Source organism: Phyllobates terribilis, unplaced genomic scaffold, assembly GCF_046119375.1.
Source record: "Phyllobates terribilis strain yellow unplaced genomic scaffold, ASM4611937v1 Scaffold_3__8_contigs__length_932513732, whole genome shotgun sequence".
Taxonomy (NCBI): domain Eukaryota; kingdom Metazoa; phylum Chordata; class Amphibia; order Anura; family Dendrobatidae; genus Phyllobates; species Phyllobates terribilis.
Window position 1 is genome coordinate 195,520,120 of NW_027362763.1, and position 19,930 is coordinate 195,540,049.

The following is a 19,930-nucleotide window of genomic DNA, read 5'->3' on the forward strand; positions in this document are numbered from 1 at the left end:
CTAGATTTTCTGATGCAAAATGCAGTATTGTGTACAGAAAACACAATTACTGTGAAAAATCCATTAGTCAAATCTGTTTTTTTTTTTTTTTTTTTTTATTTCTCTCAGGCCTGGAGAAGATGTCCATCAGAACATGTAATCTATTGACCAGCTAACTAATCTTCATTAATGTTATTATGTCCATATTACAGGGGCGTGGAGGAAAGAAATTTAATATAGAGTTGAAGGAAATCATGGAGAGGGACCCGCTGTGCCAGCTGTGTGAGAATGAGAAGGATCTGATTTGGACTTTGCGATACGACTGCCGGGAAAATTTTCCTTGTTCACTTCCTAAATTATTACTGTCTGTAAAGTGGAACAAGTTAGAAGATGTTGCCCAGGTGAGTGAGATTAGAAAGGATCGTGCACGGACTGTATTAATATTGCTACTAATAGTAACACTAAGTCCATGACCCGACGTGCAATAACGCTGAGCTTTTACCCATGTGTTGTTCAGCGGGTGTCTGCACCAAAATTCGCAGTAGCAATCTATTATGATTATTGCATTTTTGCAGCATTGTTTCAATGAGTTTTCTCCTTTTTTTATATTTATATATATTGAGTATTTACAACAGATTTTTCTCATTAAAAACAGATTAATTTAAATGGGTGAAAACGCTGCAAAAATGCTGAAAGAGTTGAAATGCGACAAATTTGAAAAAAAAAACACGTTGGTTTAAATCCGCAAGTAACAAAAAAGAAGCCGTATATGTTCAGATTTCCGAAATCTCGTTCACTTTGCTGGTACTATAAAGTGAAGAGCTTTTTACCCTTGAGATGTGAATGGAAAACAACTTAGCTAGTACACAGGGTTTGAACAAGCGGTTTTGGTGCAGATTTGATGCAGTATTTTTTTTAGTGAAGAAACTTCTGCACCTAAAAAATGCAATTGTGTTTTTTACATGCATTTTTTTCAGGCTTCCCCATAAAAGCTTGTAGGGAAAAAAAACATGAACACTCATTCATTGGATGATTGGACTATTCATGGCGACTTTAAAATAATAGTTGTCGGCAGCACGTAATCCTGAGTAGACAGGTGATGTGCTGCCAATAATGCACAGAATGATTGCACAACTCTGGTCGGTCCGTCTAAATAAGCATACATCCACTTTAATTAAACCATTAAACGCAGCAAATTTCCTGCATAAAAAATTGTGCAGAAAAAATGCAGCGTTTTTGCGATTTGGAATCATGACCTCGTTGCAACATTAATAATAGCAATAATAATACTAGTAGTACTAATAATAATAGCAATAATAATAACTATAATAATACTAGTAGTACTAATAATAATAGCAATAATAATAACAATAATAATACTAGTAGTACTATAATAGTAATAGTAGCACTAATAATAGCAATAATAATACTAGTAGTACTAATAATAATAGCAATAATAATAACTATAATAATACTAGTAGTACTAATAATAATAGCAATAATAATAGCAATAATAATACTAGTAGTACTATAATAGTAATAGTAGCACTAATAATAGCAATAATAATACTAGTAGTACTAATAATAATAGCAATAATAATACTAGTAGTACTAATAATAATAGCAATAATAATAGCAATAATAATACTAGTAGTACTATAATACTAATAGTAATAGTAGCACTAATAATAGCAATAATAATAGTATCAGTAATAATAATAGTAATACTAATAATACGGGCTCGTGCAGATGACGATATAACGACGGCTATTCTTCATGTTGACGGTTAGCACTCGTCCCCGTGTTATTTTATGGGGCCGTGATTTTTTTTTCTTCTTCAGACCAAGTTGGTCCAAGGAAAAAATCGCAGCATGCACAACTTGCCTCCGAGAAACAGTTGGCACTCATTCATTCAACTCTATGGGTCACTCGGATTACAATCAAGTGTAGTCTAATTTTCACGGACTGCCATTATAGAGAAGGTGGAGAATCCTTTTTTTTTTTTTTTCCTCTCTGCCTCCGAGGAAATCGGATGAGTGTGATTACCATAATCGGACCGTTTTTCTACGATGCAGAACATACGGTCGTGTGACCCTAGCCTCATCGTAATACTACTACTAGCACTAATAATAGCACACTAAAAATAAGAATAATGGTAACACTAATATTAATTATTTTATGGCAGTGTTTCGCAAACTCCTGTCCTCACGGCCCCCAACTTGTCATGTTCTCAGGATTTCCTTAGTTATTGCGCAGGTGGTGGAAGTATCATCAAGGCTTCAGGATCTCTCACCTGTGTAGCACTAATGAAATCCTGAAAACATGACCTGTGGGGGGCCAGGAGGATTGGATTTTGGGAAACACTGTCCTATGGGGTTGTACACATGTCCAATTTTTCCTCTGACCGACTCGGCCTGAGGAAAAAGACGCAACGTGCACAATTTGTTACCAAATTTGTATTCTAGCTTTAGTCCTAAACTACAGGAGGATTTTTCCTTACTCTCACCTTTTTTCCAAACGAATGTGGAGGAAAGTGTTGATTGGTATACGTGTCTGGTACAAACACTTGCTTGAACAGTGTGGAATTCATTACCTTGCTTTTAGTCCTTAACCCAAATATGATCTAATTTCTGACTACATCTCAGATGTGGGGTTACAGAAATGTATGACAGGTTTCCCAATGTGAAGGCCTAAAGGCTCCTTATGTTACAATCCATACGTTGTGCAGTTTATGCATTTTACTTTCTGCCTCTATAGATTAGCATGCTATTTTATACAGCAATAAAAAAAAAATGTAGACTGTCACGTAAAAGGACACTATGGATACTCTTTCTTAGTGCAAGGAGCTTTCCTAATGATTGCACCATACATACGTGGCAAGCACAGAAGACTAGTGCAGTACCGGCATGTCTTGGCCTATTTTACATTGTTAATCAGAATATACTGTAGGTTGTGTTTAGTATACATTGTAGCAATTTTTACCCTAAACAGAAGAAATAATATATATTTTTTAACAAATTCTGAACATTTTATCACAATCTATCCAAAATGTAAGGGCGGTGTCACGGGGATACCGCTACAGAGAGGGGCCAGAAGATCTCAGCGTCTGGTTACACAAATTCCTGATTAGAACTTCTTCACCATCCTATTAAACAGTGCAGGTTTCCGTTGCTCTGTCGTTGCAAGGGTTAATCAGTTCAGTTGATCTCCTGGAGCTCTTTGTCCTGAATTGTATCAGCTGTTCTGTGTTGGCCACTCCTCTCAGGTATATATGCTCGCCATTGGTACGTGGGAATTGCTGGTGATAGTTACAACTTACTGGTTTGGTGGTGAAGGAGAGTTCTGAATTAGTAGCAGTCGATTGGTGTAGTTTACAGGAGATATCTGTGTTGATTTGGTTTTGTGTGTTTATCCTAATTCTTTCCCATTTGGTTTACCCCTCCTACTATTCCTTTGATTTCCACTCAGTTGTTTGGTGAGTGTATTTGTATAATTGTAGTCTTCTTTTTTCCTTGTCTGTTTCTCCTCTCTGTCAGGTTTGTGTTTTCCTATACACTTCTGTTCCATACCTCAATGGATGAGGGTGGAAACAGATCAGCGTGCATTTGGGAGCGGAGCAAGGTACGAGACCCCAGCATCTCCACCTTCAGAGTAATCTGGGGTACAGGGATAGCCTATGGTCCTTCTAGCTTGAGTGACAGGGAATGAGCCAATTGCCCCGGGGAAATCCTGCTACAGTATCGTGACAGGCTGCTAGTCCTTTCTCTTGCATAGGAATAAGGGGAAATGAATTTGACAGCTTGGATTTTTCATGTGCAGTTGTATTGCGAACCTTGACAGAGAGCCAGCACTTCTCTTATATTCTCTTAAATTTCCTGTTGCATAGAATTAATATGAGGAAATCTCATATGTAATAATTGTGGTTTGCTAGTCTAGTTACCGTTGTTTCTCTTTTATTTTCTTTTTTCTATCACCTTTCAGTCGGAGACCATGTTATACGACAATTCCAACCATGGAGACATTGCACCAACACTCTGATATCAGTCCATTTGCCAAACCTGTTGCAGACTGAAGTGCATGAATCCTTCCCATATTCCCCATCTCATCATGATCGGGGGTTATTCTTGATAATCCACGAGGGTCTTGCCTTTCTGTTTTTTGAACCCTTCAAATGATTTGATGTCAGAAGAAACACAATGAAATTGACATTTCACATTAAAAGAAAACACAGCTGGAATAGGCTTTAATAAGATGGTTTCCTGTCTGTGCTCCATGATTGGAGGTCGTATGTGTGCAGAGCTGTTTTTAGACATCCTTTGGTCTCTGGACGTCCTCCGGCTTTCACGTTTTGATGGCTGATTATCTCTCCTGGTCACAGAGCTCCTCTGTAGCCTTAACTTCCCTTCCAGATTTGCAGCCGTGGAATGTCAACATGTTACAAGCTGTATTTTTGGAATTTCCTCGCGCCTGTCAGGTCACTTAGACCTCTGCTTCCTTCCAAACCACGGCTTGCAGACTTACTTTCCAAAATACATAAGAAACCATTTCCTCCAATCATAGATTGTACTGGGGGTACGGACGATGACTATAGACCTATAGTCTTTCATTACAGCGAAGCTTTTAAGTATATTGTTTTGAAATTCTTCTTTGATCTGAAATATAAGGTTTGGAGACTCTTGATTTAGAGATGCAATAAATTCTTTGGATGAAAACTAAATATCTCAAGTGTTTGTCATGGTTTTGTATTGATTTGTTGATTTTATTATTTTAACAGAATTCTTTTTAGTTATATAACCCCAATTCCTAAAACGCGTGGGACTTAATACATTTGTATAAATGGCACTGATGCTGCAAAATAGAGCGGTCTTTGTATCATTGGGTTGGAATAGTGAAGTGAACCGGAGTGTTGTGCCCTGTTTTGGATGCAATTGGTTCTATATCTAGAAGTCCAGGTGCAATGAAAGGAAAGTGTGGCCCGATTTCATACACAACAACTTCCCGACCCGTCTGAGATAAGACATCCAGACAATGAACTGATAAACAGGAAGGTAAAAGAAGCTCACTGAGGTCAATCAACTTTTCTCTGGAAAATTCCCTAGGCTTCGCCGAAGGATGACTGGTCATAGTACATGTAGAAACTATCGTAACATATGGCGGGATAATCAGGCTTTAGGAAATTTGTAGAAAGTAATAGGGATCTATGAGCTGTTGGACATCATGAAGGTCTACAGATACGTTAGATGTATGCTCTTCTTTTCTGGCATATATACCAAACATAAGCTGGTCAATACTGGACTGGTGACTAGACCCCCGGAACCACTATTGGTTCACTGTTAGGGGGCTCAGTACTTGCCTTGCCACAGGCTCTACTTACCCTCAGTATGCCATTGACTATGCCATCTAGGCTATAGCGCTAGTGCGTAAAAATCTCTAGGCTTTAGATGTACTACAGCATATGATTGGGACTTCTGGGCAGTAGCTTTATGGTATTGTAGGCCATATATAGTGCATAAATAGTCTACAGCTCTAGTAAATGAGGATTTTAGCTCATGTTTCTGGAGTTCTCTATTGCAATATAGCAAGTATTGATCAAGATTCATTTTATATTGGCTGTAGATTTAGAATGTATTGGGAATATTACATTTTTCGCTTTAGCATAAGGTGGACATATCTAGGCTGTAGTTCTTATGGGCCTATCTAGGCCATGACTTTGATAGAGCCAATAGATCCCTAGCTTAACCTTCTAGAGGTTCGGCTGACCATAACCTAATGTGTATGTGGCCTTTAGTGTCTGGTGACCTCTGTACAGTATTACTAATATGCTCTACTATATAAGCAATGAGAAATTAATAAAATAACCAAGTGGACATGTCAACCTCTACAGATGATGGTGGACCCTCAGAATGTCCACATTCAGTTTCTGTTATGTACAGGATGGAGATTTCCAGACTGGAGTGCTTGCATCTGATGGTTATCTTGTTCCTAGTACTTGCATTATTGGGATATTTAGCTTTTCATTCTGATGGGCAATAACTCTGCTGCTAAAAAAAAATATTGAGATTGCAGGTGTTTTCCCAAAATCGCAAGTTATCATCTTTCCATAGGATAGGGAATCATTTTCTGATTCCTGGGGAAGTCTGGACTTGGGACCCCGAGTCATCCAGAGAATAGGGCTCTGCAGAGCCCATCTTGAATGGAGCAGAGGTGCAAATGCTCGGCCTCTGCTCCTTTTGTTGTTTGTGGGACTTTTGAAGAGGGCAGAACTCCACTATTTCCGGCAGTCCCATCGACAATGAATGGAGCAGTGGTCAAGCATCGCATCTCTGCTCCATTCAGGACAGGGCTGCGGATCCCTATTTTTGGGATCAGTGGGGGTCCCGGCAGTCAGACCCCCCCAGTGATCAACAAGTTATCCCTCTTCCTGTAGAGTGGGGATAACTACTAGGGATATCTTCTCATTCTCTACAGAGCCTACCCTGCAGCTTTGGTACATTAGATTCACACTGTCGCCCTAGAACATGATGGTATTATCTGACCTGTGTTACATCATGGATATTATTCTGCACAATTTCCACAATTGGTTTGCGTGATTTTTCTAGACCTATTTAATCAGTAATTTCCCCTTTACAGCTTCAGGCGTTGCTGCAGATTTGGTCCAAACTCCCCCCCAGAGATGCTTTAGAGCTGCTTGATTTCAACTATCCTGACCAGTATGTAAGGGAATACGCCGTCAACTGTCTGAGGACCATGAGGTAGGTCAATCCGCAGGAGTATACATGTAGAATAGATACTGATCTACATAGCCCTGCAGAAAAACCAACCATCTGTGAGATCTACCATTACCTGCCTCTAGACCATGCAAATTCCATTTTTTATCGCACAATGTAGAATTTTGAGTATTTCCATTGATGACCGAACAGTCAGGTCATTACACACGGCCCATACATGTAATTGGAGTCTGTTACCTGCATAGAAGATCTGTATCCATCAGATATCGGCTACCTGTCAGTACATACATACGTACATCACATCTTATCACACGTGAAGGTTTGGGAATAGGCAACAGTCTCTGTAGACCACATTTAATTAGTTTTTTAGTAATCATGAAATGTATATATAATAATTCTAAGATTTGTGTAATAAAGATTATATACATTTTTTTTTTTTTTAAGTTTTCCATAAATTTTTCTGAAGAGCCCAATCATCAATGGATCAGTCTCATAGACAATGAATGGAGGTCGAGCATGTGCACCTCCTCTGTGCCCAGGACGGAGCTGTAGGAGCCTGGTTCTTGGGAGTCCAGAGCTTTGTTCTTGGGATCACTGGGAGTCCCAGTGATGGGATCTCTACCTTCACCTGATTAGTGAGTTATTCCTTAGCCAATGAATACAATGAGCAGGGGATAACTTGCTATTTTGGAATAACTTTTTAAGGTTTTTTTTTTACACATCAAGACTATTTGTCCCCATGAGTACCGAATGGCCATGTAGCACTTCGATCAGCCCTCATTTATAACCACATGCTACTAACAAAATAATAATGAATGAACAAAATAGAATGAGTCATTGAGGGGGAACCAATGACCCAGATATAAGCGGAAATAAACTCTACGTGTGAAGTTAATTAGTTTATGCTCCATGACGTCAGTCACTTTCTTACACCTTCCTCTGTGTTGCCAGTGATGAGGAGTTATCCCAGTACTTACTACAGCTGGTCCAAGTTCTCAAGTATGAGCCCTTTCTGGATTGTGCGCTCTCACGTTTCCTGCTGGAGCGGGCCCTGGCTAATCGCAGAATCGGACAGTTCCTCTTCTGGCATCTCAGGTTGGTTTATACCTAAATCCAATGCAATTATTATTTAGAAAGTGTAAAATGATTGGGTCCTGCACACAGCCTAGCTACAAAGTCACCAATAATATTGGGTTGGGATATTTAATGTTTGTAATCTTGTATTCCCTCTAAAGTGAGAACAGAGTTGTGTCATTAGAGAGTCATTACATCTCATACAGGAGTAGCTTGTTGAACTCTCACTGCACAGCGATTACAAGATGGAGAAGGACCCTGCCCTTCGGGGTTATAGTCTACAAGATGGTAGATGCAGTACAGCAGAGCGGACAGTGCTAGTTGAGGAGGAAATCTAATAGAAGGGTTTGTAATGTGACACCACTCTACTCTGCTGTGCTGCCCCTTCTTCCACAGTCATTTGTGCTTTCTAATCCTGCAGGACATTAGGCTTGTATAATTACATCTCACATAGTGAGAAACCTAAGCTATGGTGGGTGCCTACTGCTTTCCTGGTGTTATGCTGCCTGGACACCAAGCAGTCCATTGAGAACTATGATGGATCCAGAAGCAAATTTACCTACAGCTCCACCACAGACAAAATGAAGCATTACACAGCTGTTTTGCATCCTTGGACATGTTAGGTCCACTAAGTAGAGAGATACTCTTTGTCGCTGTATTGGCTAGTAGCTAGATGAGGGTACGGAGTAGGGATCCCATCACTAATAATTCAGAATTCTCTATAACGACATTTGTCTATTTTATAATTATTTTCAAGTTTAGGAGAACCATTTCTGAATGTAAATATGACAGTATAGACCCTTACATCAGAGTCTCTGACCATGTTATATCCATTCCCAGGTATCACCTTCATTTTCTATCTATAATTGTGGACTGGGAAGGAAACGCAGCGTCTGTTTTTGATTTTCTCTGACTTTCAGAATACCCTTTATATCAAGCGATCTTACACTTTCAGTGGCGACCAAAAGTTTTGCTTTTTTTTTAAAAGTGTAATTACTTCTGTCTGGTTGTTGTGATGCCATTTTCCTGGTGGTGAATTGAAAGTGCATGAAGTTGTCATCATACAAGACCTTAATTTTTTACCAAAATCCTTTTGAATATAGGTATAGTCATTTAATTAAAGAAAACTGGCTGCCAGACATTTTGCATATACAGTACTATTTATTGATCACAACATAGAGAGTAATTCATTGTTTACAATGCCATAACGAAGTATTTTGTAGCATAACCTCTTGCTTTAATTATTGCACCGCACCGACGGGGTATTCAAGACATCTTGAGGGATCTTGCTTCATTCTATTTGCAAATCTGCAAACAATTCATCTTTATTGCTATAGGTACGAGCCCCAACTCATCGCTATAACTCATTCAAAAGGTGCTCTATAGGGTTTAAAGCAGGTAATTGGCTTGGCCATTGCAACAGGCGAACATTTTTCTTTGCTAATCAGTTTTTGACTAAATTGGATGTGTGCTTAGGATCATTGTCTTGCTGGAATCTCCATCCCCTGCCTACTTTGGTTTTACCATGTGGCAGCATTACATTCTCCAGTATATCATTGTAGATGGTAGCATTCATATTTCATTTAATTCTATTCAGAGGGCCAATAGAAGATGGAGAAAAGCAGCCCCAAAGTATGACATTGCCACCACCATGTTTCACTGTAGGTGTTTGGTTCCTCACACCGTTACGTTTTCAAATTGGGCGGTATATATAGTGCTTGCCTCCCTACCAAACTGATTGAACTTGGATTCATCTGACCACAACACCTTAGACCAATCTGTCTCTTTCCATTGGCTGTGTTCTTTGGCAAACTCAAGTCGGACCTTCCGGTTCTTTGCGGAGATGAAAGGCTTCTTGACTGGAACTCGTGTATTCAACCCTACTGTTCTTAGCCGTCGCACCACAGTTTGGCGACTCACTTTGACCCCATATTCTTCGTTCATTTTGTGTGAAATCTGTGCAGCACTTTTATGGACATCAGATACTGACTTTTTCTTAATAATGTGATCAACTCTGGAGGAAGTTTTCTGTGGTCGTCCACTTCTAGGTTTGTCAGCTGTTCCATAACCTTTTTCTTTCTTTAATATACGGGATATTTGACTCTGAGAACAGTTGAATTCCATAGCTTCCTCTTTTTGGCTTTTGTCTGACTTCGCTCTCAGAATAATAAGCTTCCTGACATCTGGTGATAAATTTGGCTTTGTCTTTTAGGTGTTTTAACCTAAAAACACACACACAAAAAAAATGTAGCCAAAATTCGACTACCGGTGACAAAATATGCAAAACATTTGTACAGCAAATGATAAAAACTAACACCTAGGCTTTGTGCCCACGATGCAGAAATGCTCCACATTTTTTCCTGAGCTTTTCTGCATCTCCCTGGCAGAAAACATTCATGTGGATTGTACATGCGTTTTTCCTGCCAGGGACATGCGGATGTGAAGCGTTCTTCACTTGCATTTCTGCATGCGGGGTTGACATGCGCTTTCCAAGCGATTTTAGCATCACTTGGAAAGTGCTTGACAACTTGGTCACACTATATAAATCCATGCAAACGGCATGGATTTATATAGTGTGACCGTAAAGAATGTTAAAAAATAAAAAAATAAATCTATACTTACCTTCCGATGGCGCCTGCAGTCTTTATTCGATCCGTCCTGGCTTGCCGGCAGCTCGCGGTACACTGAAGGACCTGCCAACGTCAGCGTCGCGTGACCCGTCACATGACTAAATGACGTCAGCACAGGTCCTTCAGTCCACCGCGATCTGCTGGCAAGCGAAGACAAGCACACCGCAGGCTATCAGAAGGTAAATATAATATTTATTTTTTATTTTAATCTTTTTTTTACAGGTTCTATGGTACCCGGGGTCCGGAGGAGAATCTCCTCTTCTCCAGACCCGGGTACCATCCACACATTGAAACGCATGTACAGATGCAGTGATGCAGAATCCAAGTGTTCCAATGCAAGTGAATAGCGGCGAAAACGCAGTGCTTCCGCAAAATAATTGGTAGTGCTGCGTTCTTTTCCGCAATGATAATCCGCAGTGGAAATTTCCGCAGCATGTGCACAGCACATGTGGATTATCATTGGGGAACATGGCAGGTCTTCTACCATGCGTTTTTTAAGCGTTTCTGCAGCGGAATTGCCCCTGCAGAAACGCTTAAAAAATGCACCGTGGGCACACAGCCTTAAAGCGATAAAAAATGTCAAGCACAATTTTCTTCCTTATAGCTGACAACCATTTGCTTCCGGTTTACTAAAATCACCAGGAAAATGGCATCACAACAACCAGACAGAAGTAATCACACTTTAAAAAAAAAAAAAGCAAAACTTTTAGTCGCACTGTATAAAATGGTCTCATTTGGACAGAAGGAATTATCTTACAGCACAGGGTCTATGGTTTTTAAACATGCATATTCTATATATGACTGACATTCAAGTATTCTAATGCCCACGGCTAGAAGTATGGATCGCCACGGACAAGGCCCCTGCTTGCCAGTGACATATTTGGCTATTCTCACATGTGGCAATAATTTGTCCAAAGGCTCATACACTACCATTACTCTTCTGTGTGTGTATGTATGTCATAGTACTTCTATAAAACTTGGGGTAAGGGCTGAAGTGTCCTGGAATAAGCAAACTGCATCCATTTCTGGCCGACAGGTTTATGTTCTGTTAAAGTTTGCAATGTAGTCTGATTTACTGGCTAATATACATTAGGTCATTGTTCACGCAATTCCCTTACAATAAAGCTCTCTTATAATGCCATGTGTAATACGTTACCTAGAATCATCCTAGAATTTCCATTTCAGACCACTGAAATACAGGGGTGGTCTATAGTTGCTATTGTTTCCTCACAGGGATCCACCATTGGTTGACTCCATCCTCATAATTACTGGGTGTCCATGATGTCCCTCCCCAGAGGAACGGCATTATGATCAGACATGCCACAGATGTGGAAATCCAATACCAAACCACCTGTCGTGTGTGGCCTGACACTATAATGGAGAGCCCATTTTAATGTTTACTATGGTTCCTCCTGTTTTTATATACGCTGATGTTAGACTGCCCCTGTCACTTATATTAGAGGACTCCTATTATTGGAATGTCAGAAATGTGCTCCCAATTAAAGAGATGGGAAATGTAATCCTCTCCATTCCTCTCACTAGACTTCATAGCTCACCTTTTTCTAGAAAATAATAAAAATGTCTTCAGGCTCCTTGCTGATTTTTCTAAATAGATTCCCCGTCTTGTCTTGAAATTTGAAGTTTGATTTTATACCTATAGTCCAGAGCAACAACTTGAAGCTCCTAAACAAAATCTGTAACAGTCCATCACTATGTGCCATTTATAATACTGGGGTCTTTTTAATTGCCTACTTTTTCCTTTTTACCACCTAAATTTGTGCCACTGTCTTAGTTCCTCTTTAACAGTCAATAGAGTAACTCTTGCTCACAAATATTGAGTTAAATACCTTGTGAAAATCTTTGAGCTCCTTTTATTCTGCCATATTTTTCCATTTTGTGCTGCATTGCTCCATTACAGAGATATTCACATTTGATGCTTTTTGAGCGCAGCATGTGAAATCTCTGCTTGTAGTTCAACTGGACATTTCTTCAGAGTCTTCTCTAGGGGTAAGCACTTAGACTCTGCCAATCACCGCTCAGCAGCTGATCTAGCAGTCTCATACACAGCGAAGCAGTGATTAGCATCGTCTGGGAGGACGCCCAATTAGTCTCCAAGTAGAGATTTCACATGCTGTGCTCCAAAAGCAACAAATAGAAATATTTCTGCAATAGAGCAACGCAGCGCAAAACCGAAAAAAGCAGCAGAATCAGGAGAGCTCAGGGAATTTTACAAGGTATGTATCTCAGTTTTTTTTTAGCAAGATACATTCTCTTTAAATGTTAATTTTTTTTCTCTGTACCAGCTAAAGGTTACACAGAATCTATCTGATATGCACGTTTTGTAATGTATATCCAAATCTAATGACTGATAATACTGCAGATTATCGTAGCAGCCCTCATGTAACCAAAGTGTGCCCGTCACCATATCGTCGCCACTTTACTCCTATGACTTTGATGGATAGACCCTTATGTGTTACAATGAAGCCCACATAATCCTTGTACAAGGAATTCAAAAAATGCTTCTGGTACTTGACTTGGCAAGACATATAAGCCTCTTCGCACACAGGGGAAAGGGGAAGAAATGGAGCTGCGTGTATAACCTATGGCAGATAGCAGTAGGGAATGTATATATTTGCAGTATTGCTCTATGGGGATGATGTTGTTGTAATTGGCATAAGTATATCATATGTTATATCTGCTCTCCTCTTTCTGATGTTTCTGGCTATAGGGCTGAGATTCACACTCCCTCTGTGTCAGTGCAGTTTGGTTTGCTGCTGGAAGCTTATTGTCGGGGCAGCGTGGCTCACATGAAGGTGCTGTCCAAACAGGTAACCATCATAAAGTGCACGCTGAGCGCTCATATGCAAGATCATCCACATATACATTATTAATTTCCTCTGATCTTTAAATAAAATGTTCATATATTAATCTAGAAATTCATTCTTCTCTACACTCTATACCATACAAGGATCCAGAAGATCTAATCTGGCACAGTTAAGATGCCATTAAAGGGGTATTCCTACCCTATATATTCATGACCTATACTCTGGAAATGCCATACACATTTGATAGAGTTCTACCCTTATTCTGGGTGGGTTTAATGACTCCAGAAGCCGCAGACACTCACTGCATCCTGTCCCTTCATTCTTCACCTGGATGCAGCGGCCTCATCAGATGGGACGACGGGCTGTAGTTTTGGGAAAAAAAGGTGCAGGTTTAAAAAGTTTAATAGATCTGCCATAAATGTCAAAGTAGTAAGGAAGCTGGAGAGAAAGTAGGGTCTTATCCGGCACACTAATTTAGGTTAAAAACAGATTATACTAACCTGATCTGTTAAGGTATGCGCTTGGAAACGTTATTCAGCTGCTGCAGATCCACGGGTTATCAAACCAGTTGTAGATATAGGATGGAGGGTTTGTGGAGTTTTTCCACGCTGCTGAAAATTGAAGATGTCAAATGCCAGGAGATATTCATCATGCGGTTTTATTTGACGCTTTTTGAAGTATAACACACTTCTTCTTTCTGAGGAAGACGTGCATTATACCACGAAAAACGCGTCGAATAAAACCACATGATGAATATCTCCTGGCATTTGACATCTTCAATTTTCAGCAGCGTGGAAAAACACCACAAACCCTCTATCCTATAAATGTCAAAGGTAAGAATATCCCTTTTAGACGGGCTTTCCAGTCTAAGATGAAAAGTCTGCTAATTTGTGACTGTGTGCTGTCACAATTCCTATTTTGTATTCCCCATGCGAGTGAGCGCTCACTTTGCCACATGTGTGTGATTTGCACGCTGGTGGTCACATGCTGACTAGTCTCAACCACTTTCTCTCAATAGAAGAGCATGAAGAGCAGCTGGATGAGACTAGTTGGTTTGTGACCGAAAGTGTGCGAATCACATACATGTGGCCAAGAGAGCGCTAACTCGCATGGGGAATACAGGGCAATAGTGACAGCACACAGCGCAGCGCACACTTCTGCGATTCGGCAGTCACTTAAAAGGATTTTCCAGTCTCAGAAATCACTTTAAGCCTGATACATTTTACTGTCCTCTATGGTAGGATTTTTCCTTCACGGACTTCAGATGGCAGGTAATTTTGTTCCTGTTCTTAGGTGGAGGCTCTCAACAAGCTGCGTACATTAAACGGCCTGATTAAGCTGAATGCAATGAAGCAAAGCAAGGTGAAGAACAAGGAAACCATGCATGCCTGTCTGAAGCAAAATGCTTACAGGGAAGCCATCAGTGATGTCCAGTCACCCCTCAACCCCAGCGTCACCCTCTCTGATCTTGTGTAAGTTCCACTTTCTTCTAGGTGGGCTCACGGAAGTGGACCCCCTTCATCAGGAATAAGAGAGTAAATGGAAATTTGATGGTGTGATAACTATGGGAAGTCACTGACCAGTCCTTTGGAGATTTATATATTTCTCTGTGGTTTAGATCAGTGGTATATACAGTTAGGTCCATATATATTTGGACAGAGACAACATTTTTCTAATTTTGGTTCTAGACATTACCACAATGAATTTTAAACAAAACAATTCAGATGCAGTTGAAGTTCAGACTTTCAGCTTTCATTTGAGGGTATCCACATTAAAATTGGATGAAGGGTTTAGGAGTTTCAGCTCCTTAACATGTGCCACCCTGTTTTTAAAGGGACCAAAAGTAATTGGACAGATTAAATAATTGTAAATAAAATGTTCATTTCTAGTACTTGGTTGAAAACCCTTTGTTGGCAATGACTGCCTGAAGTCTTGAACTCATGGACATCACCAGACGCTGTGTTTCCTCCTTTTTGATGCTCTGCCAGGCCTTCACTGCGGTGGTTTTCAGTTGCTGTTTGTTTGTGGGCCTTTCTGTCTGAAGTTTAGTCTTTAACAAGTGAAATGCATGCTCAATTGGGTTGAGATCAGGTGACTGACTTGGCCATTCAAGAATATTCCACTTCTTTGCTTTAATAAACTCCTGGGTTGCTTTGGCTTTATGTTTTGGGTCATTGTCCATCTGTAGTATGAAACGACGACCAATCAGTTTGGCTGCATTTGGCTGGATCTGAGCACACAGTATGGCTCTGAATACATCAGAATTCATTCGGCTGCTTCTGTCCTGTGTCACATCATCAATAAACACTAGTGACCCAGTGCCACTGGCAGCCATGCATGCCCAAGCCATCACACTGCCTCCGCCGTGTTTTACAGATGATGTGGTATGCTTTGGATCATGAGCTGTACCACGCCTTCGCCATACTTTTTTCTTTCCATCATTCTGGTAGAGGTTGATCTTGGTTTCATCTGTCCAAAGAATGTTCTTCCAGAACTGTGCTGGCTTTTTTAGATGTTTTTTTTTAGCAAAGTCCAGTCTAGCCTTTTTATTCTTGATGCTTATGAGTGGCTTGCACCGTGCAGTGAACCCTCTGTATTTACTTTCATGCAGTCTTCTCTTTATGGTAGATTTGGATATTGATATGCCTACCTCCTGGAGAGTGTTGTTCACTCGGTTGACTGTTGTGAAGGGGTTTCTCTTCACCATGGAGATTATTCTGCGATCATCCACCACTGTTGTCTTCCGTGGGCGCCCAGGTCTTTTTGCATTGATGAGTTCACCAGTGCTTTCTTTCTTTCTCAGGATGTACCAAACTGTAGATTTTGCCACTCCTAATATTGTAGCAATTTCTCGGATGGGTTTTTTCTGTTTTTGCAGCTTAATGATGGATTGTTTCACCTGCATGTAGAGCTCCTTTGACCGCATGTTTACTTCACAGCAAAACCTTCCAAATGCAAGAATCACACCTCAAATCAACTCCAGGCCTTTTATCTGCTTAATTGAGAATGACATAACAAAGGCATTGCCCACACCTGTCCATGAAATAGCCTTGGAGTTAATTGTCCAATTACTTTTGGTCCCTTTAAAAACAGGGTGGCACATGTTAAGGAGCTGAAACTCCTAAACCCTTCATCCAATTTTAATGTGGATACCCTCAAATGAAAGCTGAAAGTCTGAACTTCAACTGCATCTGAATTGTTTTGTTTAAAATTCATTGTGGTAATGTCTAGAACCAAAATTAGAAAAATGTTGTCTCTGTCCAAATATATATGGACCTAACTGTACACTGAAGCTTTTCAGATTTTGCAAAACTACAACTTGCATTATTCCCCGAAATTTAGAAACTTTTGAAGAGTCATACATTATCACTAGCCTAGGCTAACCTCCACATACAGGTGCATCTCACTAAATTAGAATATCATCAAAAAGTTAATTTATTTCAGTTCTTCAATACAAAAAGTGAAACTCATATATAGAATCATTACAGAGTGATCTATTTCAAGTGTTTCTTTCTGTTAATGTTGATGATTATGGCTTACAGCCAATGAAAACACAAAAGTCATTATCTCAGTAAATTAGAATACTTTATAACAACAGCTTGAAAAATGATCTTAAAATCCGAAATGTTGGCCTACTGACAAGTATGATCAGTAAATGCACTCAATACTTGGTCGGGGCTCCTTTTGCATCAATTACTGCATCAATGCGGCGTGGCATGGAGGCGATCAGCCTGTGGCACTGCTGAGGTGTTATGGAAGCCCAGGTTGCTTTGATAGCAGCCTTCAGCTCGTCTGCATTGTTGGGTCTGGTGTCTCTCATCTTCCTCTTGACAATGCCCCATAGATTCTCTATGGGGTTAAGGTCAGGCGAGTTTGCTGGCCAATCAAACACAGTGATACTGTTGTTTTTAAACCAGGTATTGGTACTTTTTGCAGTGTGGACAGGTGCCAAGTCCTGCTGGAGAATGACATTTCCATCTCCAAAAAGCTTGTCGGCAGAGGGAAGCATGAAGTGCTCTAAAATTTCCTGGTAGACGGCTGCGCTGACTTTGGTCTTGATAAAACACAGTGGACCTACACCAGCAGATGACAAGGCTCCCCAAACCATCACTGATTGTGGAAACTTCACACTAGAGCTCAAGCAGCTTGGATTGTGGCCTCTCCACTCTTCCTCCAGACTCTGGGACCTTGATTTCCAAATGAAAGCAGGAACTCTGGGACCTTGTGGAGTGTGTCAATGACTGCCTTCGTGGAGCCTACTGAAACAGACTAAGGAAACTTTTTAAACGCTTAGGAAGCCTTTGCAGGTGTTTATTGTTAATTATTCTAATTTACTGAGTTAATGATTTTTGTGTTTTCATTGACTGTAAGCCATAATCATCAACATTAACAGAGATAAACGCTTGAAATAGATCACTCTGTTTGTAATGACTCTATATAATATAGGAGTTTCACTTTTTGGATTGAAGAACTGAAATAAATGTAACTTTTTGATGATATTCTAATTTAGTGAGATGCATCTGTATATTACTATTGGCATAGATTGGTGCAAGAACACTGTTCTCTAAATTAGTAATAAATAGTACAGATCAGTGACTTTGTCCACATTGCACCTTTGTGCACAAGAAAATGACCCTAATACTTGCTGCTCCCATTTTTTCTCTTCTGTGAACAGTATAGACAAGTGCAAGTACATGGACTCCAAGATGAAACCTCTGTGGATTGTGTACAGCAATAAAGGCTTTGGGGGAGAAAATACTGGCATCATCTTCAAAAATGGAGATGGTAAGTTAGCTTGTATATAGATAGGTTCATATGCACGTGGGTTCTTATTGATGAAAGAAAAAAAGGGGTTTGGCACTGTGTTAGCCAGTTGAAAAAAGATTGCTCTCAGTGGGAAAAACAAGATAATCTTTTAATTATGATACCTTTTAATGGCTAACAAAATTAAAATAAATGATGTTACAAGGCAAGCTTTCGGGAAAACTTAGGTCCCTTCCTCAGGCATGATATGGCAAGGTATATGAAGAAACACAAATATATGCACACAAAGGGAAAAAAAAGGAAACGAAAAGCAGATGCATCCCATAATAAATTGACATTTAAGTAAACAAACAGACTGAGCTTGTTGAGTGAGTCCTTAATTAGATTAGATTAGTGGTGTGAAAGTTTTATGGTCCCAATATCCATGTAAGATCATAGGTCTGGTGCCCTCACTGTCTCTGGAGCAGATTCCTCAGATTTTGTAGTGAGACCTAAATCCTCCTGACAGATTTATTCCTGTGTGGAAGGTGCCAAAGACTCTAATTAGTTTGTATTCCCAAACTCTTCTGTGTTTTTGTGATTTTAAAGTTGCCTTTCAATATGACAACTTTCATATTGTTGATGTTGTGTCCTGGACCACAGAAATGTTTGGCCACCGGTACCTGTTTTTTTTTTTTTTTTTTTAATCTGTAATCGTGTGGCGATGAGACCTCATCCTTTCTCTCAGTTTCTGTCCTGTTTATCCCACATAGAGACCCCCAATAGAACATAGTGCTCAGAATTAAGTACCCCGCATTGAAAAAGGAACATGTGAATGTCCCTGGAATCTTGTATTCCTGCTGTGTGTTGGGAATCTGAATCCTGTCTTTGGTCTCTACATGGGTGCAGTGAGTGCACTGAGAGCAATCTTTTCTTATTGATGAAGCGCACACCCAATCCTATACACTGCTGATGTGTCCTATACATAAAATGTTAGAGTTGGAGGGGACCTCCAGGGTCGTCATGTCCAACCCCCGGCTCAATGCAGGATTCACTAAACCATCTCAGACAGATGTCTGTCCAGCCCCTGGATGAAGACTTCCATTGAAGGAGAACTCACCACCTCTCGTGGCACCTGTTCCACTCATTGATTACCCTCACTGTCAAAAAGTTTTTTCTAATATCTAATCTGTATCTTCCCCCTTTCAGTTTCATTCCATTGCTTCTCATGTTTCTATGTGCAAATGAGAATAAGGATGATCCCTCTACACTGTGACACCCCTATAGATATTTGTAGACGGCTATTAAGTCTCCTCTTGGCCTTCTTCTTTGCAAGCTAAATATTCCCAGATCCTTTAACCGTTCCTCGTAGGGCATAGTTTGCAGTCCGCTCACTCTCCTGGTAGCTCTTCTCTGAACTTGCTCCAGTTTTTCAATGTCTTTTTTTAAAATGTAGTGGCCAGAACTGGACAGGGTATTCTAGATGAGGTCTGACCAAGGGGGAGCAGATAGATGGGATGTATGTCACTCTATATAAAAATACGGTGCCAGGATAGGATACCACTCCATATACTCAGTGAAGAAAGAATCCAGCACTCATCGAGTTGCAGAAAAATAATATAAGATTTATTAGCAAAGCAATCCAAAAACAGTGACGATTCGGTCAAAAAGACCTTCTTCAGACAGATTGCATATGCTACACTGCGTCTGAAGAATGTTCTTTCAACCAAAATGTCACTGTTTTTGGATTGCTTTGCTAATAAATCTGATATTATTTTTCTGCAACTCGATGAGTGCCAGATTCTTTCTTCAAAGAGGAGTAAAGGGGGATAATTACTTCACATGATCTAGACCAGCGTTTCCCAAACCCCATCCTCACGGCCCCCCACAGGTGTCATGTTTTCAGGATCTCCTTAGTATTGCACAGGTGAGAGAATTCCTGATGCCTTGA

The 19,930-nt window shown here is 40.1% G+C and overlaps 1 protein-coding gene across 4 annotated transcripts in view; it reads left to right on the forward strand.

The window, feature by feature from the left end:
* Window positions 1–19,930, forward strand: part of PIK3CB (phosphatidylinositol-4,5-bisphosphate 3-kinase catalytic subunit beta) — a 178,935-nt gene that overhangs the window by 139,256 nt on the left and 19,749 nt on the right. For all 4 annotated transcript variants that reach the window (XM_073674434.1, XM_073674436.1, XM_073674433.1 and 1 more), the window contains 6 exons: window positions 192–380; window positions 6,610–6,731; window positions 7,659–7,802; window positions 13,140–13,239; window positions 14,530–14,708; window positions 17,912–18,021. In XM_073674434.1, coding sequence (XP_073530535.1) covers window positions 192–380; window positions 6,610–6,731; window positions 7,659–7,802; window positions 13,140–13,239; window positions 14,530–14,708; window positions 17,912–18,021 — 844 coding nt within the window. The remainder of the gene's footprint in view (window positions 1–191; window positions 381–6,609; window positions 6,732–7,658; window positions 7,803–13,139; window positions 13,240–14,529; window positions 14,709–17,911; window positions 18,022–19,930) is intronic.